The sequence below is a fragment of the Tenrec ecaudatus genome, chromosome 18 (assembly GCF_050624435.1).
Source record: "Tenrec ecaudatus isolate mTenEca1 chromosome 18, mTenEca1.hap1, whole genome shotgun sequence".
Taxonomy (NCBI): Eukaryota; Metazoa; Chordata; class Mammalia; order Afrosoricida; family Tenrecidae; genus Tenrec; species Tenrec ecaudatus.
In genome coordinates, this window is record NC_134547.1 from 58,549,145 (window position 1) to 58,567,790 (window position 18,646).

General features: G+C 58.3%; 2 protein-coding genes across 3 annotated transcripts; both read left to right on the forward strand.

The window, feature by feature from the left end:
- Positions 1 to 30: 30 nt before the first annotated feature.
- Positions 31 to 11,752, forward strand: EDC4 (enhancer of mRNA decapping 4). Of its 2 annotated transcripts, XM_075537753.1 has the most exons (30): positions 31 to 1,224; positions 1,494 to 1,786; positions 3,769 to 3,925; positions 4,501 to 4,612; positions 4,898 to 4,997; positions 5,152 to 5,341; positions 5,442 to 5,589; positions 5,671 to 5,775; positions 5,945 to 6,054; positions 6,143 to 6,226; positions 6,309 to 6,404; positions 6,491 to 6,593; positions 6,693 to 6,873; positions 6,970 to 7,042; positions 7,129 to 7,220; positions 7,296 to 7,483; positions 7,559 to 7,671; positions 7,770 to 7,896; positions 8,136 to 8,566; positions 8,650 to 8,754; positions 8,851 to 9,003; positions 9,087 to 9,123; positions 9,237 to 9,414; positions 9,506 to 9,661; positions 9,777 to 9,892; positions 9,991 to 10,156; positions 10,247 to 10,433; positions 10,525 to 10,744; positions 10,890 to 11,053; positions 11,253 to 11,752. In XM_075537753.1, the coding sequence occupies exons 1-30, from the start codon at positions 1,151 to 1,153 to the stop codon at positions 11,443 to 11,445; spliced, it is 4,452 nt and encodes a 1,483-aa protein (XP_075393868.1). In that variant the 5' UTR covers positions 31 to 1,150; the 3' UTR covers positions 11,446 to 11,752. The 2 variants fall into 2 exon arrangements, with proteins under 2 accessions (XP_075393868.1, XP_075393867.1); XM_075537752.1 differs by having other exon boundaries at positions 7,129 to 7,483.
- Positions 11,753 to 12,310: 558 nt separating this feature from the next.
- Positions 12,311 to 17,036, forward strand: NRN1L (neuritin 1 like). Its single transcript, XM_075536541.1, has 3 exons — positions 12,311 to 12,429; positions 13,372 to 13,507; positions 13,594 to 17,036. The coding sequence occupies exons 1-3, from the start codon at positions 12,342 to 12,344 to the stop codon at positions 13,877 to 13,879; spliced, it is 510 nt and encodes a 169-aa protein (XP_075392656.1). The 5' UTR covers positions 12,311 to 12,341; the 3' UTR covers positions 13,880 to 17,036.
- Positions 17,037 to 18,646: the final 1,610 nt, after the last annotated feature.

The window sequence follows — 18,646 nt, forward strand, 5'->3', positions numbered from 1 at the left end:
AACAGGAAGGCAACAGCTGCTGAAGCTATACCCGCAGCCAGAGAGAGTCTCCCTCCACCTGGCCTCAGGGAAGTGAGCTGCAGACAGGTGAGGGCTCTGGTCAGTTCTGACTCCTGGTGGCCTCTGCCCTGGGTAGGATTAGGACTCCAGAAGCAGGAAAGATGTCGCTGATTTTGACAGCCAGATCCTCTTAGAAGAAGGCAGATTCTGAATCCTTTGGAAGCTGGAGAAAGCTTGGTGGAAACCCCATCAGGTCTGGGTCTTCTAGCTTCAAGATAACCATGAGCCAAGGTTTGCAAGTTAAAGGGGGCCTGATCTCACCCCTCCATCCCCAGAAGGGTCAGGATCTCATCCAGTGATTCCCCCCTCTTCCCTCCTCCCCCCCAGCCCTAAGCCAGCAGAGGGCAGCTGTGATCCTCTACTACCTGCTCAATGTATTCTCGCCCAAAGGTTCTGGGTGATAAGAACACGCTGTCTCTGATCACAGAGCTAAGCCAAGCTGTTGAGTCGAGCATAGATTTGGAGCTGTGGATGAAGGCTGTTGTGAGTCTTGATTTTGAGGGTTTCATAGCCCTGGACTTCTCACCTTCAAATCTTTGCAGGGCATCTCTAGGGTGTTCTGCCCCCTCCATGGCCACACACGCTTTCACACTGTCTTCTAGTCCCAGGAAGTCAGTTCTTGGCCTTTGCTGTTCAGTTTCTAGACCACCCAGTGGGGTAAACAAGATGGCAGTTGCAGACTAGAACCAACCTCAGGACTTGGACTGATGCCCCAGCTAGGGGGATTTTAGGATTGGTGATGGTGAGACCCCTAAGCCTGACCCAGAAACATCCCACCCCACCCCTGCACTGTGGATAGAAGATAGAAAGAAGTCTTCCTCAGGCCCCCAAATCGCCTGGCTGCACTGGGTACAGTGCTGGATGAGGTCTGTTTCTTGACATGGCCAGCTCAGGAGATTTCCGTGGGCCTGGTTTCGGGGCTGCTGTGAATGGGAGGGTAGGGGGTCGGTCAGGGACCTCTAAACCACCCTGTATAAAATCTGCAATACCGCTGCATCCATGTACCTGTGCCTGAACTGTCTGCAATAAAGAAGTGTTTGTAAACGATGGCTCTTTCTTCCTGCCTGAGGGTGCCGAATGGGGCAAGAGGATGCAGAGACCATCTCCCTGGCCATTTCCATTTCAGGGCCTTAGGACCACCCAAGAGCCCTACTGTGCTGAGCGGTGAGTATCTGCGGCCTGGGCAGCTGGCTTGACCCTGAACTAATTCAACTCATGATCATCTCTCGCCCCGGGAGTGGGTATGGGCCCGTGGTTTTCGGAGCGCAAGCGGCTTTGTGCCGCGCCTTAACGTGGACAGGCTCCGCTGGATCGCCGCGTCACTCCCCGGCCCCCCCGCCCCCCCCCACCCCCCCGCTAACTCCGCCTGAGACGCTTGGGAGGGGGTTGGGCATCAGCCCGAGCCCGGAACCTTTCTTCTCTGCTCCGCGCAGATTCCGGGAGCCGAGGCCAAGCGGGCCGGAAGTGGAGGCGGTTAGTGGAGTTGGCGGGGCTCCGGGACGCGGTGCGGGCGGCGGTTTGCGGGCTTCGAGTGGATTGTTTCGTGCCCCGCGCCCCGCTCTGTGCTCCCGGCCCGGCGGTGCGCGGCAGGGCGGCGGCAGCGCAGGAAGCATCGCGGGCGCGGCGCCCGCGGCGGGGCCCATGGCCTCCTCCTGCGCGAGCATCGACATCGAGGACGCCACGCAGCATCTGCGGGACATTCTCAAGCTGGACCGGCCCGCGGGGGGTAAGTGGAGACCGGGGGGCGGGCGGACAGCAGGGCGGCGCGGGCCGGATCCGCTCTCGCGGCGCTTTAAGACCGGCGCTGGTCTCCCCGGCTGGGAAAGGCTCGCCTGGGTCAGCGACGTAGCCCCTGGAGAGCGCACCGCGAAAGGCGAAGACCCCGCCTGCGGCCTCTCCCCATCCCGGCCCGGGCTGGGTGGCCTCGTCCTTCAGCGCCCAGGCTGAAGGTGAGAGCTCTTCCCCGAATCCGTGGGTTCTTCCGCGGGTGTACCGGGGACCGGTCCCGCGCCTTACTCCCGCCACGGTGCAGAAAGCAGCATGATCCGGGCCTGTGTACCGGGCCCCAGTGCCGTGCCCGGGAGCCTCCGCCCTCTGCAGCTCATCTTTCCTGGTGTGCTGAAACTATTCCAGGAGGAAGGTGGCCGGCCCCGCTGCTACGCTTGTTCTGGGATGAAGGCAAATCAGATTGCACAGCCCAGACAGACTAGGCCACAAATGCCTGCAGACCTTCCGTGGAAGGTTTCCGTTCCTTTAATCTTGGGTTTGCTGACACCTCAGCTGCTCCTGCCCTCAAGGAGCCCCCAGGACACCAAAGCGCTAAGGACAGGGTTGTAAAATAACTGTGGTGGGTGGGCGCAGTGGAAAAGTGCAGGCTCTCCTGGACCCAGGGCAGGTCTGAGAGGAATTGGCTGTCGCTGGGGTCTCTCTTCTTGGCACATGCATTACACACAGAGGGAACAGTACTGTCCAGGCAGCCAACCTTCCTGACATGTCTGGGGACCTCTGGAAACCTGTCTTGGTTAAAGGACTGGCTGGTGATGGTGGCAGGGTGTTTAGCAGCCGAGGCTGAGAATCATTTTCTCAGACCCTCTTCCAATGCTTGTTGGGAGGCCTGGCCTGGAGGCTTTTGGAAACAGGCATTGAGTGATTTTTAGCCATCTTCACGTGCTGCCTGAGACCTCTGTCCCTTGCCACCAAGCCTGGGGCTTGGGCTCTCCGGCCACCTGCTGGACTGGCTCCTCAGCCATGGCAGGGACTAGACTTAGACACACCTGGCTAGAAGCTGCTTTGGCAGCTTGGGCCTGCAGTTTGTCCTTATGGTAGCTGGACGGTGCCAGAGAGGTGTCAGCTTGATTGGGGCGGGGGGAATCTCAGATCAGACTTTTTTTCATCCAGAAATGTCCTCTGTTCCTGAATGTGGAGCCCTTGTCTCCCTGCCCCCTGGGAGTTTAGGGAGTGTTGCCCGACCGAGCCTGTGAGTGTGCTTAAGGCGCAGCCAGTGGCAGACAACCGAAATGCTATTTTCCCCAGCTCGACTCCACCACCTAGTTTCCCTCCTGTGTGTCCCGCTCCTCAGTGTCCATTCTGGCAGAGTTCACCTGCCCGTGGAGGCATCTTCAGAACCATTTCTGGGTGGCTCAGCCTCCTCCTTTCTCATCCCCGTGTCTTATCAACGTCCTAAAATGCCTAAATGCTTCAGGGGTGCATCTTCTCCACCTACCCCTGTCACTGGGTCATCACCTTGGGTCAGGCAGTGCTCGCTCTCACTGAGTCCCAACCATCCTGTGTACTGCCAACTGACAGCTGCCTGTGCCACCACCTCCCTCCAGTGTTTGTATGTTCCAGCCACACTGGCTGGGGTGCCACCTCCACTATGAAGTCTTGCCTGATCCCTCCCAGGCCTGCTCTCATGTGAGCAGAGCCCCCTCCAACCCCGGGCCATCTTGGGCCTGAGTATTAAACTGGGTTTGGGGGGCAATCCCCAAGTGGGAGGGGCCTCACGCTCATCTTTGGCTCTGGTGCACACTGAACTATAGGACAGGCACAAGCAGAAGGTCCACGTCACTCTCCTCCCCATGGGCATGCCTCTTCCGAGCAAGGGTTCTAAGAACCCCACAGAGTTCTGGAAGGAAGCTCTGCCAGAGGAGAGGCCAGTGAGCAGGGCTGACCACTTCATGCTTGGGGTGGGGTTCTGTCTGCTTCCAGGTGCCCCTGCAGAGAACCAGCGGCCATCCAACACCTACAATGGGGACCTCAATGGGCTCCTGGTTCCAGATCCCCTCAGCTCAGGTGATGGTACCTCAACAAGCAAGCCTGGGCTCCGAGCCATGCCATCCCTTAACCTGCAAGAGAAACAGGTCATGTGAGTGCTGAGGGGAGGGGTGGGGGTGCTCTGGGGCAGCCTTTTGACTAAGGGCTGGAGATCAGGGTGAGAAAGGGGCTGATAAGCTCTCCTGTCATCTCCCCAAGGCCTGAGGTGAGTACTTCGGCTCATTGAGCTTGGCCTGGGAACGAGGGGTTAGGACTGGATTTGACCGGCGTGGGTGCCTGGTTTTAAAAAAGAAACAGTGAATTAGGCTCATTCCTAAGGACCCCAGTAGCACAGTTTGTTATGCATTGGGCTGTTAATCGCAAGGTCAGCAGTTAGAAGCCACCAGCCGCTCCTTGGGAGACACCAAGGACTTCTACTTCTGTAAGATAGGCAGTCTCAGAAACTCACAGGAGCAGTTCCACCCTTGGCCTATAGGGTCGCTATGAGTCAGTATTGACTTGATGGCAGTGAGTTTTGAGTGAGTGAGGGAGGTGAGTTGGGGGCTTCGGGGCTGATGTAGCAGCCCTAACATCCTTCACCAGGGAGCCTGTGACATAAGCCTTCCCCTTGCCTGTCGAGCTTTGGGGTGAACAAGAAACCAGCATGTGTGCCCCTCTCTCTCCCAGCTGCCTCTCGGGAGATGACAGCTCCACGTGCATTGGCATTTTGGCCAAGGAAGTGGAGATTGTGGCCAGCAGTGACTCCAGCATCTCAAGCAAGGCCCGGGGGAGCAACAAGGTGGGCACAAAATGCCATGACCTGCGGGGGTGCTGGGAGCACACCTGCTGCTCTCCTGCTGCTGCCTTGCCCAATTTCCCCAATGCTGGGAGGGTCACCGGGCCAAGCACATGGCACCCCGGTGTTAGGCAGCCCGGGACTGTCGGTGGGGTGAACGGGTGGCTGGATTCACACCTGTAGCCTCTCCCTTCCACTGCGCCGAGGGTTGCTAAGGACAGCAGGGCTCTGGGGAAGCCACCTGTCTGTTCCTCAGCTTCTGTGACTTTCCCCACTCTTGGTTCCCAGGTGAAAATCCAACCAGTTGCCAAGTATGACTGGGAGCAAAAGTACTACTATGGCAACCTTATTGCGGTGTCCAGCTCCTTCCTGGCCTATGCTATTCGGGGTGAGTCAAGGAGGCGTGCTGCTAGGCGCACGGTGGAAGGCGTGTCGAAGCTATCCCACTCTCTGTCAGGCTTTGGGTGGTAGCAGTGGGGCCGGGCAGGCCTTTGCTGCCACCTGGACCTGGCAGTCACAACCCACCGCTCTCTTGGCCCCAGCTGCCAACAACGGCTCGGCGATGGTGCGAGTGATCAGCGTGGGTACGTCGGAGCGCACCCTGCTCAAGGGCTTCACGGGAAGCGTAGCCGACCTGGCCTTTGCCCACCGCAACTCCCCACAGCTGGCGTGCCTGGATGAGGCGGGCAACCTCTTCGTGTGGCGCCTGGCCCTGGTTAATGGCAAAATCCAGTATCCTTGTCCCGGGAGTGGCGGAGGGCTCTGGCAGGGTACACAGAGGGGAGCTCAGCTGCCGACTTGCCACCTGCCTGGCCCTTAACACCCTGCCCAGGGAAGAGATCCTGATCCACATCCGGCAGCCCGAGGGCACGCCGTTGAACCACTTCCGCCGCATCATCTGGTGCCCCTTCATCCCCGAGGAGAGCGAGGACTGCTGCGAGGAGGGCAGCCCCACGGTGGCCCTGCTGCACGAGGACCGGGTGGGTGACGGGCTGGGCAGGGCGGGGGCTGAGCCGCCCCCCTGTGGGCCGGCCAAGTGCTCACTGCCCTCTCCCCTGCAGGCCGAGGTGTGGGACCTGGACATGCTGCGCTCCGGCCACCACACCTGGCCCGTGGATGTGAGTCAGCTCAAGCAGGGCTTCATCGTGGTGAAAGGCCACAGCACGGTGAGCCGCCCTTTTTCCTCAGGGCTCTCACTGGCCCCCATCCCAGAGCCCTGGGAGCACATAGTACCTCTTCTCCTGCAGTGCCCGGTCCTGCAGACCCAGGTCTCCCATCGGCTCATCTGGGCAGGACAGGGCAGCGGACTGAGCGAGGCTCTTTGGTTTCTTCCAGTGCCTGAGTGAAGGGGCCCTCTCCCCTGACGGGACTGTGCTGGCTACTGCCAGCCACGATGGCTATGTCAAGTTCTGGCAGATCTACATCGAGGGGCAGGATGAGCCCAGGTAAGGCAGGGCCTTCAGGACTGGAACCCCACCCCCACCCCAGATAGAGGACCAGCCCCCATCTCTGGCCCCATCTGCCCGGCTGCAGGTGCCTGCATGAGTGGAAACCTCATGATGGTAGGCCCCTCTCCTGCCTGCTCTTCTGTGACAACCACAAGAAACAGGACCCTGAGTGAGTGGGCTGGCTGGGGGGCTGAGGTGGGATGGGCCGGGGGCTCCCAGCAGGGTCAAGGCAGCGCCTGGTTGCTCCGCAGGGTCCCGTTCTGGAGATTCCTGATCACTGGAGCCGACCAGAACCGGGAGCTGAAAATGTGGTGCACCGTGTCCTGGACCTGCCTGCAGACCATTCGGTGGGCAGGCTTGTGGCTTCGGGGACGCCAAGGGGGTGGGTTCCTCTAATCCTGTCAGGCCCTTGACTCTGCCGGTGGTTCCCCAGCTTCTCCCCAGACATCTTCAGTTCAGTGAGTGTGCTCCCCAGCCTCAAGGTCTGCCTGGACCTCTCGGCAGAGTATCTGATTCTCAGCGATGTACAACGGAAGGTAGGCGCTGTGGGGTCCTGGGAGCGAAGGGGTAGGGGCAGCATCCCAGCCTCAGCCCAAGCTGAGCCTGAGCGCGGCCGCCCTGGCCATGCAATGCAGGTCCTCTATGTTATGGAGTTGCTGCAGAACCAGGAGGAGGGCCATGCCTGCTTCAGCTCCATCTCGGAGTTCCTACTCACCCACCCCGTGCTGAGCTTTGGCATCCAGGTGGTGAGCCGCTGCCGCCTGCGCCACACAGAGGTGCTGCCAGCTGAGGAGGAGAGTGACAGCCTGGGGACTGGTGAGCCTGGGTCGGGCTCGCTGACGGGTGGGGGTGGGGACGGTAAGGGCCGAGGTACCCCTGGAGGGGGCTCAGTTTTCCATGCCATCCATCCAGATGGTTCCCACGGAGCCGGGGCCGTAGAGTCTGCCGCCGGCGTGCTCATCAAACTCTTCTGCGTCCATACCAAGTGAGTGTGCCTGGCATCTCATGCCGCCTGACCCTGCCCAGCCGAGGCCCCTTGGAGTCCTCCCTCCATCCCTGTCTCTCCCACAGAGCCCTGCAGGATGTACAGATCCGCTTCCAGCCTCAGCTGGGCCCCGATGTAGTGGCGCCGCTCCCCCCACACACGGCCCCGGAGGACTTCAGTGAGTGCAGGGGGAGTGCAGGGGGTCAGACAGACCGGGGCCCGAGACCGCTTCACGCAGCTGCTTTCCCCCCAGCATTTGGAGAGGCTCAGCCTGAACTCGGTGCCGATGGCCTGGGCTCGGCCTCTCCCAGCTCCCAGCCTGACCTGCGTCGCCTTGTGGAACTACCTGCCCCCGCTGACTTCCTCAATCTGAGCAGTGAGGTCAAGCCCAAGCTCATGACGCCTGACGCTTTCATGACGCCCAGCGCCTCCCTGCAGCAGGTGTGCAGGGGCCCTGGGCTGGTAACTTAGAAGGCCCCCTGGCCCAGACCACAGCCCTCACTCTGCCTCTCCTAGATCACCGTGTCCCCGGGAAGCAGCAGCAGCAGTAGTACCGGCAGCAGCTCCTCTCTCACAGCCGTGTCTGCCATGAGCAGCACCCCAGCCGTGGACGCCCCCTCCTTGCCCAGGTGAGGTGAGGTAGGGCCAGGTTGGGGGGCGTGGCAGAGGCTAATGACAAGCAGTGGCAAGTCCTCTTGTGTTGACGCCTCAGCCTTGCTGCCCCTAGGCCCTCCGAGGAGCTGACCTTGAGCCCCAAGCTGCAGCTGGATGGCAGCCTGCAGGCCAGCCCGCGCAGCCTCCTGCCTGGCCTGCTCCCAGGGCCAGCCGACAAGTTGACCAAAGGGCCTATTCAGGTACGTGTGACCTGCAGCGACAACTGCAGTCTCCTCAGGCAGCCCTGTCTGCTGCTCCTGCTCTGCGTCCAGTGCCCCATTTCCCCCGAGGTCCCCTCAGCCCCCGTGTCCCTGGGCGGCATCACATCAGACTCCCCACTCTCCATCTTGCCCGCTGGGCCTGGCCCTGTTTCTGACCTGTGTTTCTCCTCACCGCCGCTGCTACCATGTCTCTGCTCACCCATCTCTGGCTCACCTAGGTGCCCACTGCTGCCGCCTCGCTGTCCCTGGAGCTGCAGGAAGTGGAGCCCCTGGGGCCACCTCAGGCCTCGCCCAGCCGGACCCGCTCCCCAGACGTGATCTCCTCGGCCTCCACAGCCCTGTCCCAGGACATCCCCGAGATTGCATCAGAGGCACTGTCCCGGGGCGCTTGTCCCGTCAGCCTCGAGCCTGACAGCATGGCATCCGCTGCCTCAGCACTCCATCTTCTGTCCCCACGACCCCGGCCGACACCTGAACTGGGTCCCCAGCGTGGCCTGGACCTGGACGGGAGCTCCGGGGACAGCGATCGGCACAGTGCTCCCTCTCTGCTGGAAGCAGCCTTAACCCAGGAGGCTGCGGCCCCCGAGAGTCAGGTCTGGCCCACAGCCCCCGACATCACTCGAGAAACGTGCAGCAGTTTGGCGGAGAGGTGAGTGTGGGAGGGTAGGGGGCAGGGGGCTGGGCTGCCAGCAGAGGCCTCAACCACTGAGTTGGCCTACTCCTCCACCCCAGCCCCAGAAATGGCCTCCAGGAGAAGCACAAGAGCCTGGCCTTCCACCGGCCACCGTACCACCTGCTGCAGCAACATGAGAGCCAGGATGCCAGTGCCGAGCAGAGGTGGGGGCCCCGCAGCCACGGCAGCCCCTCCCCACCCAGGGCCGGGGGCCAGACAGTGAGGAGACCAGCGCTTCTCCCTCCTTGCCCTTCCCACAGTGACCACGACGATGAGGTGGCCAGCCTAGCCACTGCCTCGGGGGGCTTTAGCAGCAATGTTCCCACACCACGGCTGCCTGCCAAGGACTGGAAGACCAAGGGGTCCCCTCGGGCCTCCCCTAAGCTCAAGAGGAAGGGCAAGAAGGAGGACGGGTAAGAGGGCAACCTGGGACCAGGGGTGGGGCTTGGTCACCAGACTGCCTGTCGAGGCCTGAGATGTTTCTTGCCCGTGGCAGGGAGTTGGCTGTGGGATCCCGGCTGACAGAGCACCAGGTGAGCGAGACTGCACCCTGTCTACTCCTGGAGGGTTCTGGAATGTCGGCGGTTCTGGGCATGGGGGTGGAGAGGGAGAACAGAGGTTCTGTGACTGCTGGTGCCCCTGGCAGGTGGCAGAGCCCCCCGAGGACTGGCCAGCGGTCCTTTGGCAGCAGCAGAGAGAACTGGCAGAGCTACGGCACAGCCAGGAGGAGCTCCTGCAGCGCCTGTGCAGTCAGCTCGAGGGCCTGCAGAGCACCGTCATGGGCCATGTGGAGCGTGCCCTGGACACCCGGCACGAGCAGGAGCGTATCCTTGCACCCGGGAAAAGGCTCGGGCAGCCGGGCAGGGAGGGGCTGGGTGGGACCTGCTGCAGGCCTGATCCTTAGCTACACTGCAGAGCGAAGGTTGGAGCGGGCACTGGCTGAGGGGCAGCAGCGGGGTGGGCAGTTGCAAGAGCAGCTGACACAGCAGCTGTCCCAGGCGCTATCCTCGGCGGTGGCAGGGCGGCTGGAGCGCAGCATCCGGGACGAGATCAAGAAGACGGTGCCCCCATGTGAGTTGGGGACGGGGACAGAGCCTCTTGTGGGTGGACCAGGTTGTCCTGGTGGGAGATGGGTCTCCTGCCTGACAAACTTCGTCTCAGCCCCACCCCGCCTCTGCCGCCCTAGGTGTCTCCAGGAGTTTGGAGCCTGTGGCCAGTCAGCTGAGCAGCTCGGTAGCCACCAAGCTCACGGCTGTGGAGGGCACCATGAGGGAGAACATCTCTAAGCTCCTCAAATCCAAGGTACTCTAGGACCCAAGGCAGCAGGAAGGGCTGGTGGGGCCAGCTGGCAAGGCCAGGCTGAGCTCAGACCTTCAACTGGCCCTTCCATCCATCCCCAGAACTTGACTGATGCCATCGCCCGCGCAGCTGCGGACACCTTGCAGGGACCAATGCAGGCCGCCTACCGTGAGGCCTTCCAGAGCGTGGTGTTGCCTGCCTTCGAGAAGAGCTGCCAGGCCATGTTCCAGCAGATCAATGAGAGCTTTCGGCTGGGCACGCAGGAATGTGAGTGGGGTCACCTGACCTGAGGCGGCAAGGGATGCCTGCCCCTCTTCTCCCCACCAGCCCTCACGGCCTCCCACGGTCACCCCCCAGACTTACAGCAGCTGGAGGGCCACATGAAAAGCCGGAAGGCCCGGGAACAGGAGGCACGTGAGCCTGTGCTGGCCCAGCTGCGTGGCTTGGTGGGCACCCTGCAGGGCGTCACTGAGCAGATGGCAGCCACCGTGTCCAGCAGTGTCCGGGCGGAGGTGCAGCATCAGCTGCATGTGGCTGTGGGCAGGTACATGGGCAGGCCACTGGGCAAGGGGGAGGTTTGGGGCAGTGTCAGGCAGGGCTCCTGTTCACCTCAGCGCCCTCCCTTCCCCTGGCAGCCTGCAGGAGTCCATCCTGGCCCAGGTCCAGCGCATTGTGAAGGGCGAGGTGAGTGTGGCCCTCAAGGAGCAGCAGGCTGCTGTCACCTCCAGCATCATGCAGGCCATGCGTTCAGCTGCTGGCACTCCGGTCCCCGCTGCCCACCTGGACTGTCAGGCCCAGCAGGCCCACATCCTGCAGCTGCTGCAGCAGGGCCACCTCAATCAGGCCTTCCAGCAGGTAGGCTGGGCCCAGGGGAAGGAGCTCTGGGGTGCTTCTGGCAGTCTGGTGCCTACAGAGCCCTCAGCTCCCTGCTTTATGCTCTCTCAGACCACACTGAAGCCAGAGAAGCTTTCCCACACACTGTGTTCCCCTCTCCCCGCAGGCCCTGACAGCCGCTGACTTGAACCTGGTGCTGTATGTATGTGAAACGGTGGACCCGGCCCAGGTGTTTGGGCAGCCCCCCTGCCCGCTCTCACAGCCTGTGCTGCTCTCCCTCATCCAGCAACTGGCCTCTGACCTTGGCACTCGAACCGACCTCAAGCTCAGGTGAGTGGGGATGGCATGGGGCAGGGAATTGCACTGCTGCCTTAAGCCCTCCCTTCGGAGGGAGCCCTCCCTTCCCTTCTCCCTTCCTCTGGTTTGGAGGTTTCCCTGAACAGCCATGTTGGGCCCCAGAGCCACCAGGGGGCGCTCCCTCCCACCTGCTGAAGCCCACCTGGACCATGCTCCCTTTTCCTCACCCCAGCTACCTAGAGGAGGCGGTAATGCACCTGGACCACAGCGACCCCATCACCCGGGACCACATGGGCTCCGTCATGGCCCAGGTGCGCCAGAAGCTTTTCCAGTTCCTGCAGGCCGAGCCCCACAACTCCCTAAGCAAAGCAGCCCGGAGGCTTAACCTCATGCTGCATGGCCTGGTGGCCCCCAGCCTCCCATAGCCCACTGTGCCTGGGGAGGGCATGGCATCGGAGGCCAGCAGACAGGCCCAGGCAAGGTCACTGCTGCCCTAACCCGCCCAGGGCCCCTTCTTGGGGTGTGGGGGCATGGGGCACTGGCAGGGTGCCGGCTGAGGTGGGTCCAGGACAGAGATGGTGCCTTTCGGGGCTGTCATGCCTGGTGGAACAGGACCCTGATCGCAACCACCACTTCTTGAGTTGAATTTTCCATGTTCCTTTTTACCTCTGATTTGGATCTTTCTGTTTTTGAAAACAATGAGAAATTGGATTAAATGCTTTTGGAATAAAATGGACTCTGTGTGTGTGTGTATGTATGTGTCTGTCTGGGGTGTGTCTTTAGTGTGGCTCTGATACCGCACCCACTCTCACTGCCCCTTGCCCTCTCGCTTGTCTGGATGGGATGCTGTGGTTTGGCCAGGGGTTGGCAAAACTTAAGAGACGGAAGAGCCAATCATGCCCTCTTACAACAAAGAAAAATTACTTGAGATCCATCAACATATTTTTACAAACGAGATCACCACCATCTGAATAATATCTTTTAAACGTTTCAGTTTTATTTCAGAATCACACTTACATACTTACAAGAAGGGATGCATAGGGTCTCAAGGCAGTTTGCCAAACCCTGCCTCGACCCTGTGCACACGAGTCTCCCAGTGGCCCCTGAAGCCAGGGGCCTGGGGTGGGTGCCAAGGGCTCCACACTTCTCAAGTGCATCCTCACCTCCTGGCCAAGCTGTGCGTGAGGGGTGGAGCCATCATCTGGCATTGCAGCCCCGCCCCCAGCTCCCAGCCAATCGCGGCCCCTCTTTCTTGGGGGTTGGGCTGATGGGCCGCACTCCCCAGCTTTTAGTGCTGCCACTGGGCTCAGAGCAGGGGAAGATGCTCTGTGGCTGCTGCCGCCACCGTCGCCGCCCCCGCTGCCAGCCACCCCCTGCCCTGGGGCTGCTGCTGCTGCTGCTGCCTCTTGGTGAGTGTGAGCTCCGGGCCTGCCTCCCTCCTTCCCACCTCAGCCAGGTCTGGTCTAGGAGTGTCGCTGGGAACCGGAGCCAAGTGAACATTGGGAAGTAGGACTCCAGGGAGAGGATAGCGCGGGGCTCCCATCTGTGCCTGTAACTTCAGGACCGAAAGTGAGGGGAGGGAACAGCCCTGGGTGTGGGGCACAACATTCATTGCAGTAGTAGGTGGCAATACAGTGGCCGTACAGCACCGAGTAGAGACGCCCCTTAAGGTTTCCAGGTTGTAAATCGTGAAGGAATCCCATGGCCTTGGCTCTCTCCCCAGAAAGGCTGATTGTTTCCAACTGTTGTCCTTCTACCATTAGCCAAGTGCCTAACTACTGCACCAGCAGGGCGGCTAGCTTGCAAAGTCAAGTCCCCCAAATTCCACAGTTCCCCTTGGGATAGAAGCTTCTGGTGAGATTCTTGAACCAGCTATAGGATCTCTCAGGGCCCTCTTGGAGGGGCTGGCCTGGTTTCCACCCCTCTCTATCCTGCCTGACCCCACCTGAAGACAACTGCCTTTGTGGGCATGGTGGGTGGGTCACAGGAAACTCACATAAATGCTACAGAGGGCTCAGATGCTGCCCAGATCTGGGGCCACCGGTCCCAGCTCCTGGTTCCTTCACCTGGACCACCCTCCCCAACCAACCTGACCTGAGACCTCGGGCCCCAGAAGCTCAGGAGAGACAGAACACTCCTTCTCCCCCTCCTCCCCACATGTATCCGGATACAAGTCCCCCCTAGGAGGGCACTGGGGCAGTTGATCCCCAGTCTTGCCTCTCAGTTCCCTGGGGGAGTTCTTTTCACGCTGAGTCACGTCCCCAAGCATTGGGGTAATCAAGCCCTTGGGGGCAGGGAGCGCGCAGGCCCGCAGGGTTCATCCCATTTGCCATTCCCCACTCCTCTCCCAGCTGCCGCTCCTTCCCTAGCAGCCGCCGCCGCAGAGGGCAAAGGCCGTTGTGACACCATATACCAGGGCTTCGCAGAGTGCCTCATCCGCTTGGGGGACGGCATGGGCCGCGGAGGCGAGCTGGAGGCGGTCTGCAGGTAAGGGTGGGCGCGAGCGCCGCGGGGCTGACCCCCGCCACCCTCCCTCGCCCTGCCTAATGCCGCTCACCCTACGCCCTTCCCAGGTCCTGGAATGACTTCCAAGCCTGTGCCTCGCGGGTCCTGTCGGGCTGCCCGGAGGAGGCAGCCGCCGTGTGGGAGTCGCTGCAGCAAGAGGCTCGCCAGGCCCCGCACCCGGATAACTTGCACGCTCTGTGCGGCGCCTCGGTGCGCGTTCCGGAGCGCGGAGCCAGCCCGGAGACCAACCAGGAGACGCTGCGGGCGCCCGCGCCCCGGTCCGCACCAGCCCCCGCGCTCCCGCTGCTGGCCGCGGGGCTGGCGCTGGCCTGCCTCCTGGGACCTCTGGCCTAGCCACCCACCAGCCCGGTGGCAGCGCCCTCCTCCAGCCCTGACCTGGGGACCGGGCCGCGGGGCTGAATGTCCATTAAAAGTACAGGTTTCCTTCGCTGCAGGTGGAGGAGCATCCCTTGGAAACCTTTCGTACCGAAATGGCTTAAAGCAAAGCAGCAACGACTATTCATGTTTATGGGAGGGAGGGGGGAAGGCTATTTTACCTGTGAAAAGTGTTTTCCCCCCCTTCTCAGACCCCAAAAGTAACCCATCAGCTCAGACCATGAATAATACATTTTTTAAAACCAACTTAAGTTTAAAGCCACGGTCGCTCCTGCCCGGGGAAGGAGCTTGGTCCTGCGGCTCAGGGCCTCTTTAAACCAACGCTGGCTTTTGCAAAAGGCAGAATCCGCCTGGGATTTCTTTTGGTTAGCAGGAACAGGTGCGAGGGTAGGTCTGTGTTACAGACTCGATAACAAAAGCGAAGTGGCGCAAAACGATCGTCCGAAGAGCGAGGGACACTGTGTTCATGTATTAGTGCTTTTTCATTTTTTTGCCCCATTCTGGGGGAACTGGAACTGAGCCCCAGGATGGGCCCCAAGATGGGCGGGGCTAGAGTCGCCACCAGGGACTCAATCTTTCTCTGCACAGCGCTGGTTTCCCAGCGGCGCTGCGGCAGCGGAGGCCAGGAGCTTTTCCATTACGTACATGCGGCTCCCAGGAGCGCGGGTGGAGACCCAGATCCTCAGCATGCACAGCCCATTCTTGGCCGGCCCACACCCGTTGGGGTGGGGGCGGCTGGGATCAGAGTCGGTAGGACTGGAGTCCTCAGTTCTGCCCCTCCTCTCCTGGTCCCTGAAGTCCAGGGAGGTGATGGAGTATTCTTTAATTTCTGCCCCACCTGGGTCATCCATCTCCTCACCCAGCTCCTCCCCACCCCTCCTCCTGCTCCTCCTCTCCATCCCTCCTTCTCCTTCTCCTCCCCCCCACCCCCCAACTGGACTGGCACTTCAGCTCACAGGATCTGATGGATCCCCTCCTGCTCTGTGCTCTTGCTCCTTCTGAAGGGGTCTATCTATCCCAGAAGGTGGAAAGCCCCTGATACCACCTGGAACTGCACAAGTAATGAGGCTTCCTCTGGCCTCTTCCCTTCAAATGCTGCCTCTTTGCCAAGAGGTGTACCTGAAGTCCCAGCAATCCCAGAAGGCTTTCTAGCAGGGGTGTGGCGTGAGTGCACGAAGTGTGTGATGGTGCCCTGCTCATGCTGGTGGGGAGGGAGGCCCTGAGTCAGCATGGGCAGAATCCTGAGCAAAGGAGGAGCCCTCGGAGCAGGTGGAAGTAGCCAGGTCCCCAGACTTTCTGGACCAGTCTTCTACCTCCAGGATTCTATGCTTGCTCCCCATCCCCACTTGATTCTCTGACTTTCTAAATGGAAAAACAGATCCTGATGGGAAGCGCCTGCTCCTTGTCTAACAGGTCCTGTAGAAGTCAAGTTTGTCCTGCGATTCCACTCTGTGGAAGCCTCCAGAAGCCATGGTCCCAGTGCTTGGCGTCAGAGGACATTCCTGAGAAGGAGCACTTACATAGGGAATAATGGGAGGCAAGAATGCAAGGCCAGCAGGTGACCGTGCGTGAATAGATGGGTTAGTCTTGGAGAGAGGTTTACAAGGAGTCCTAAGCAATCGGCTAAGACGGAGAAGAGCCGGGGTGGCCCAGAGTTCAGCAATCTCGACTGGGAAATGTCCCCCTACTTTCCCAGGACACAATCAGACTTGTTGAGAACCTTACTAGGTTTCAGGGTGACCGGCCTCCAAAGACCTCCATCCAGGTATCTAAGAGCCACTTTATGCTTTCCAAAAACCGTTTCATTCTGGTTAGCCCGGATGCCTCAGTGAGGACTCTTATCTAGTGACTCCGCCTGTGCTCCTGTGCCTCAGCCACCTGGACTTGTATCTCCACCTCTTTTTCCCCATACCTCCTAACTCATCTTCCCACATTACCCAAAGGAGAAAGTTCAGGAAAAACCTCTTCCAGATTTGGCCCTTTTGACCTATTTCCAGAAGCCATACTCTAAACAGACATTTTCCAGAAGAAAAAGACAGCTTTTTGTGCCTCTGGTTGTATTCTTTATGTTCAGAATACCCTCCCCATTTCCACCTGGGGCACTCCTATCCTGTCAGCATCGCCTGTGGAAAATCTTCTCACAAGAGCTAGATCAAGCATCTCCTATAGGCCCATACCTGGCCCCTCTCTTCTCAACAGTGATAGCACTACCCTTTCTGGGCCAAGGTCAGGGTGAGGGTCAGCATTCCCCACTGGGGGCTACCCAAGAACAAGACCTGTCCAAGAGTTTTCATTACGTCTTCAATACTTCCCCTAGAACTGGGTAGAATAAGTCCACTTGTGGGAATGAAAGACCAAAACCTCTCAAGTCCAGCCTATGGAAGCATTTCAGTCAGCAAGAGCTCGGATTGATATGGGCCCCAGTGTGCAGAGGAGGATGTGCCGGTGTGGGGCAGCCCCCTCAGCTAGGTTCTGCTGAGAGGTGTGTGGGGGGGGGGATGCTGTCTCCCCAGACCCCAAGGGTTTTCTGGAGCCACTCTTGGTGGGTGGCCAGGAGTAGCCTGCTTCCAGGAGCAGGGCCCCTACCGCTCTGAGCAGTCATCGGAAGGATTGCCATCCTCCTACTGTGACCTACTTTCCCCTGATTTTTGCTGCCTACGTCCCTACTTTTCCCTGTAACTGAATGACCACTACGTCTGTGGAGAGGAGGGGAGTACACAGAATCTGCTCTATGACTGGGGCTTAAGGGCTTATGTGTCTTTTATCCCACAGCTTGAGGAGAGGGGTGGACTGATCCCCAAGCTGACTGGGACTTGAGCACAGCTGTCCAGCACAGGGCATCATGATGATGGGGTGCCTCGTAGTTGCAGCTTGGCAGACAAGGAAGAGCTCACTGTTCATGGGAAAGCCTAGGGGCTGTTGTCCTGGGTCCCAAACCCTTCTTCAAGTCAACATACCTGGTCACCTCAGGGCCTCAGGCTTATCACCAGAGCCCAAGAGAGCACCACCCCTCATAAGCACTCAATAAATAACTTGTTGAATTAATTTGCTGTCTATAAAATGGAGTCCTGCCGCCGGATAGGGCAAGATATGACAAAATAATAATTTATAAATTATCAAGGGCTCATGAGGGAAGGGGGAGCGGGGAGGAGGGGAAAAAAGAGGACCTGATACAAAGGGTTTAAGTGGAGATCAAATGCTTTGAAAATGATTAGGGCAAAGAATGTGCAGATGTGCTTTATACAATTGATGTACGTATATGTATGGATTGTGATAAGAGTTGTTTGAGCCCCTAATAAAATGTTTTTTTTTTTTAAATGGAGTCCTGCGTGGATTTCTGAGACCCATTGACTCTGGTATTCAATATTGCTTTCAACTCTTGGAATGATTCTTTGAAGTAAGGCCATGATCCTCAACATAAAGAAAAGTGAGGGGACAGGTCTTGCCTGAAGTCACACACTATGGAAGTGTTAGAACTGAGATTTTTGTCCCAGATTTATTTGTCCAAAAAGTCCATGCTGTTTCCAGAAATGATTTTGTGTTTTCAACTTTTTAAAAACATTATTTTATTGGGGGCTCGTACAACTTTTATCACAGTCCATCCATCCATCGTGTCAAGCACATTTATACATTTGTTACCATCATCATTCTCAAATCATTTTCTTTCTACTTGAGCCCTTGGTATCAGCTCCTCATTCCCCCCTCCCTCCCCCACCCTTCCTCTCTCACAAACACTTGATAATTTATAAATTATTGCTTTGTCATGTCTTACATTGTCCGATGTCTCCCTTCACCCACTTTGTTTGTCCCCCACGAAGGGTGCTATATGTATATCCTTGTGATGGGTTCCCCCTTTTCCCCCATATTCCCCTACCCTCCTGGTATCATCACTCACACCACATGTCCTGAGGGATTCATCTGTTCTCGATTCCCTTCAAAAAAATTTTTTTTAATTTTTAAAAAATTTTTTATTTTTTCAAAAATTATTTTTAAAGTTTTTTTTTGAAATGTGAAATATTGTACAAAGCCCTACCACACAAAACAGACAACATGGCCTATATTAATGTATTTTTTTAAGGTGTAAGCATAACATTGATTTGGACAAAAACAGTTTCAGGTGCGTGGTATGTGCTCAATGGTGTTTGTTTTTTTTCTTTTCTTTTTTTTGTGCTCAATGGTTTTATTGGATAAATGAACAGACTGAAATAGAGATTGGTGGAAGCTACAATTTCCTTATCACCTGTAGCATCACCTTCCAACCAAGATGGTCTGATTTTAGAGGAAAACAATTTCTATAGAGAAGTCATTGCGAAGATGTGTGTGTGTAATCTTCCTGCTTTGAAGACTCAGAAAACACTTAAGTTCTAGAAACAAAAAAAGTAAAATTTAAACCAAAATAGTTACATTGAAATGGGCCCCAAGAACGGGCTCACTAATTTTCCAAGCAAACGATAACTCCAAGGAAATGGGGGCCCAAACACCACATCTGAGCGCCTGAATTAAATGTTCATGTAATTTAAACCAATACTTCGTAGAGCTAGCTGCACAGGCACTTCCAGGAATATCTGTTGAAATGCACCGTGTCTCCAACCACAACTGCAGAATCCCCTTTCCTTCATTAGGCACTCAGGCCTTGGCTTTGTTACCCACAGATGCTGCCCGCAGCCTAAGGTTGAGCTGCTTTGAGCGGCTGATAGGCCCGCCCCTGAGGAGCCGATTGGTCCC

Coding starts and splice junctions, on each gene's coding strand:
- EDC4 (XM_075537752.1), top strand. CDS start 1,151: ATGCAGAGACCATCTCCCTGGCCATTTCCATTTCAGGGCCTTAGGACC. Junction 10,157..10,246: donor TCGGCTGGGCACGCAGGAAT/GTGAGTGGGGTC, acceptor GTCACCCCCCAG/ACTTACAGCAGCTGGAGGGC. Junction 10,745..10,889: donor TCAATCAGGCCTTCCAGCAG/GTAGGCTGGGCC, acceptor CTCTCCCCGCAG/GCCCTGACAGCCGCTGACTT.
- NRN1L (XM_075536541.1), top strand. CDS start 12,342: ATGCTCTGTGGCTGCTGCCGCCACCGTCGCCGCCCCCGCTGCCAGCCA. Junction 12,430..13,371: donor GCTGCTGCTGCTGCCTCTTG/GTGAGTGTGAGC, acceptor CTCCTCTCCCAG/CTGCCGCTCCTTCCCTAGCA. Junction 13,508..13,593: donor GAGCTGGAGGCGGTCTGCAG/GTAAGGGTGGGC, acceptor CGCCCTTCCCAG/GTCCTGGAATGACTTCCAAG.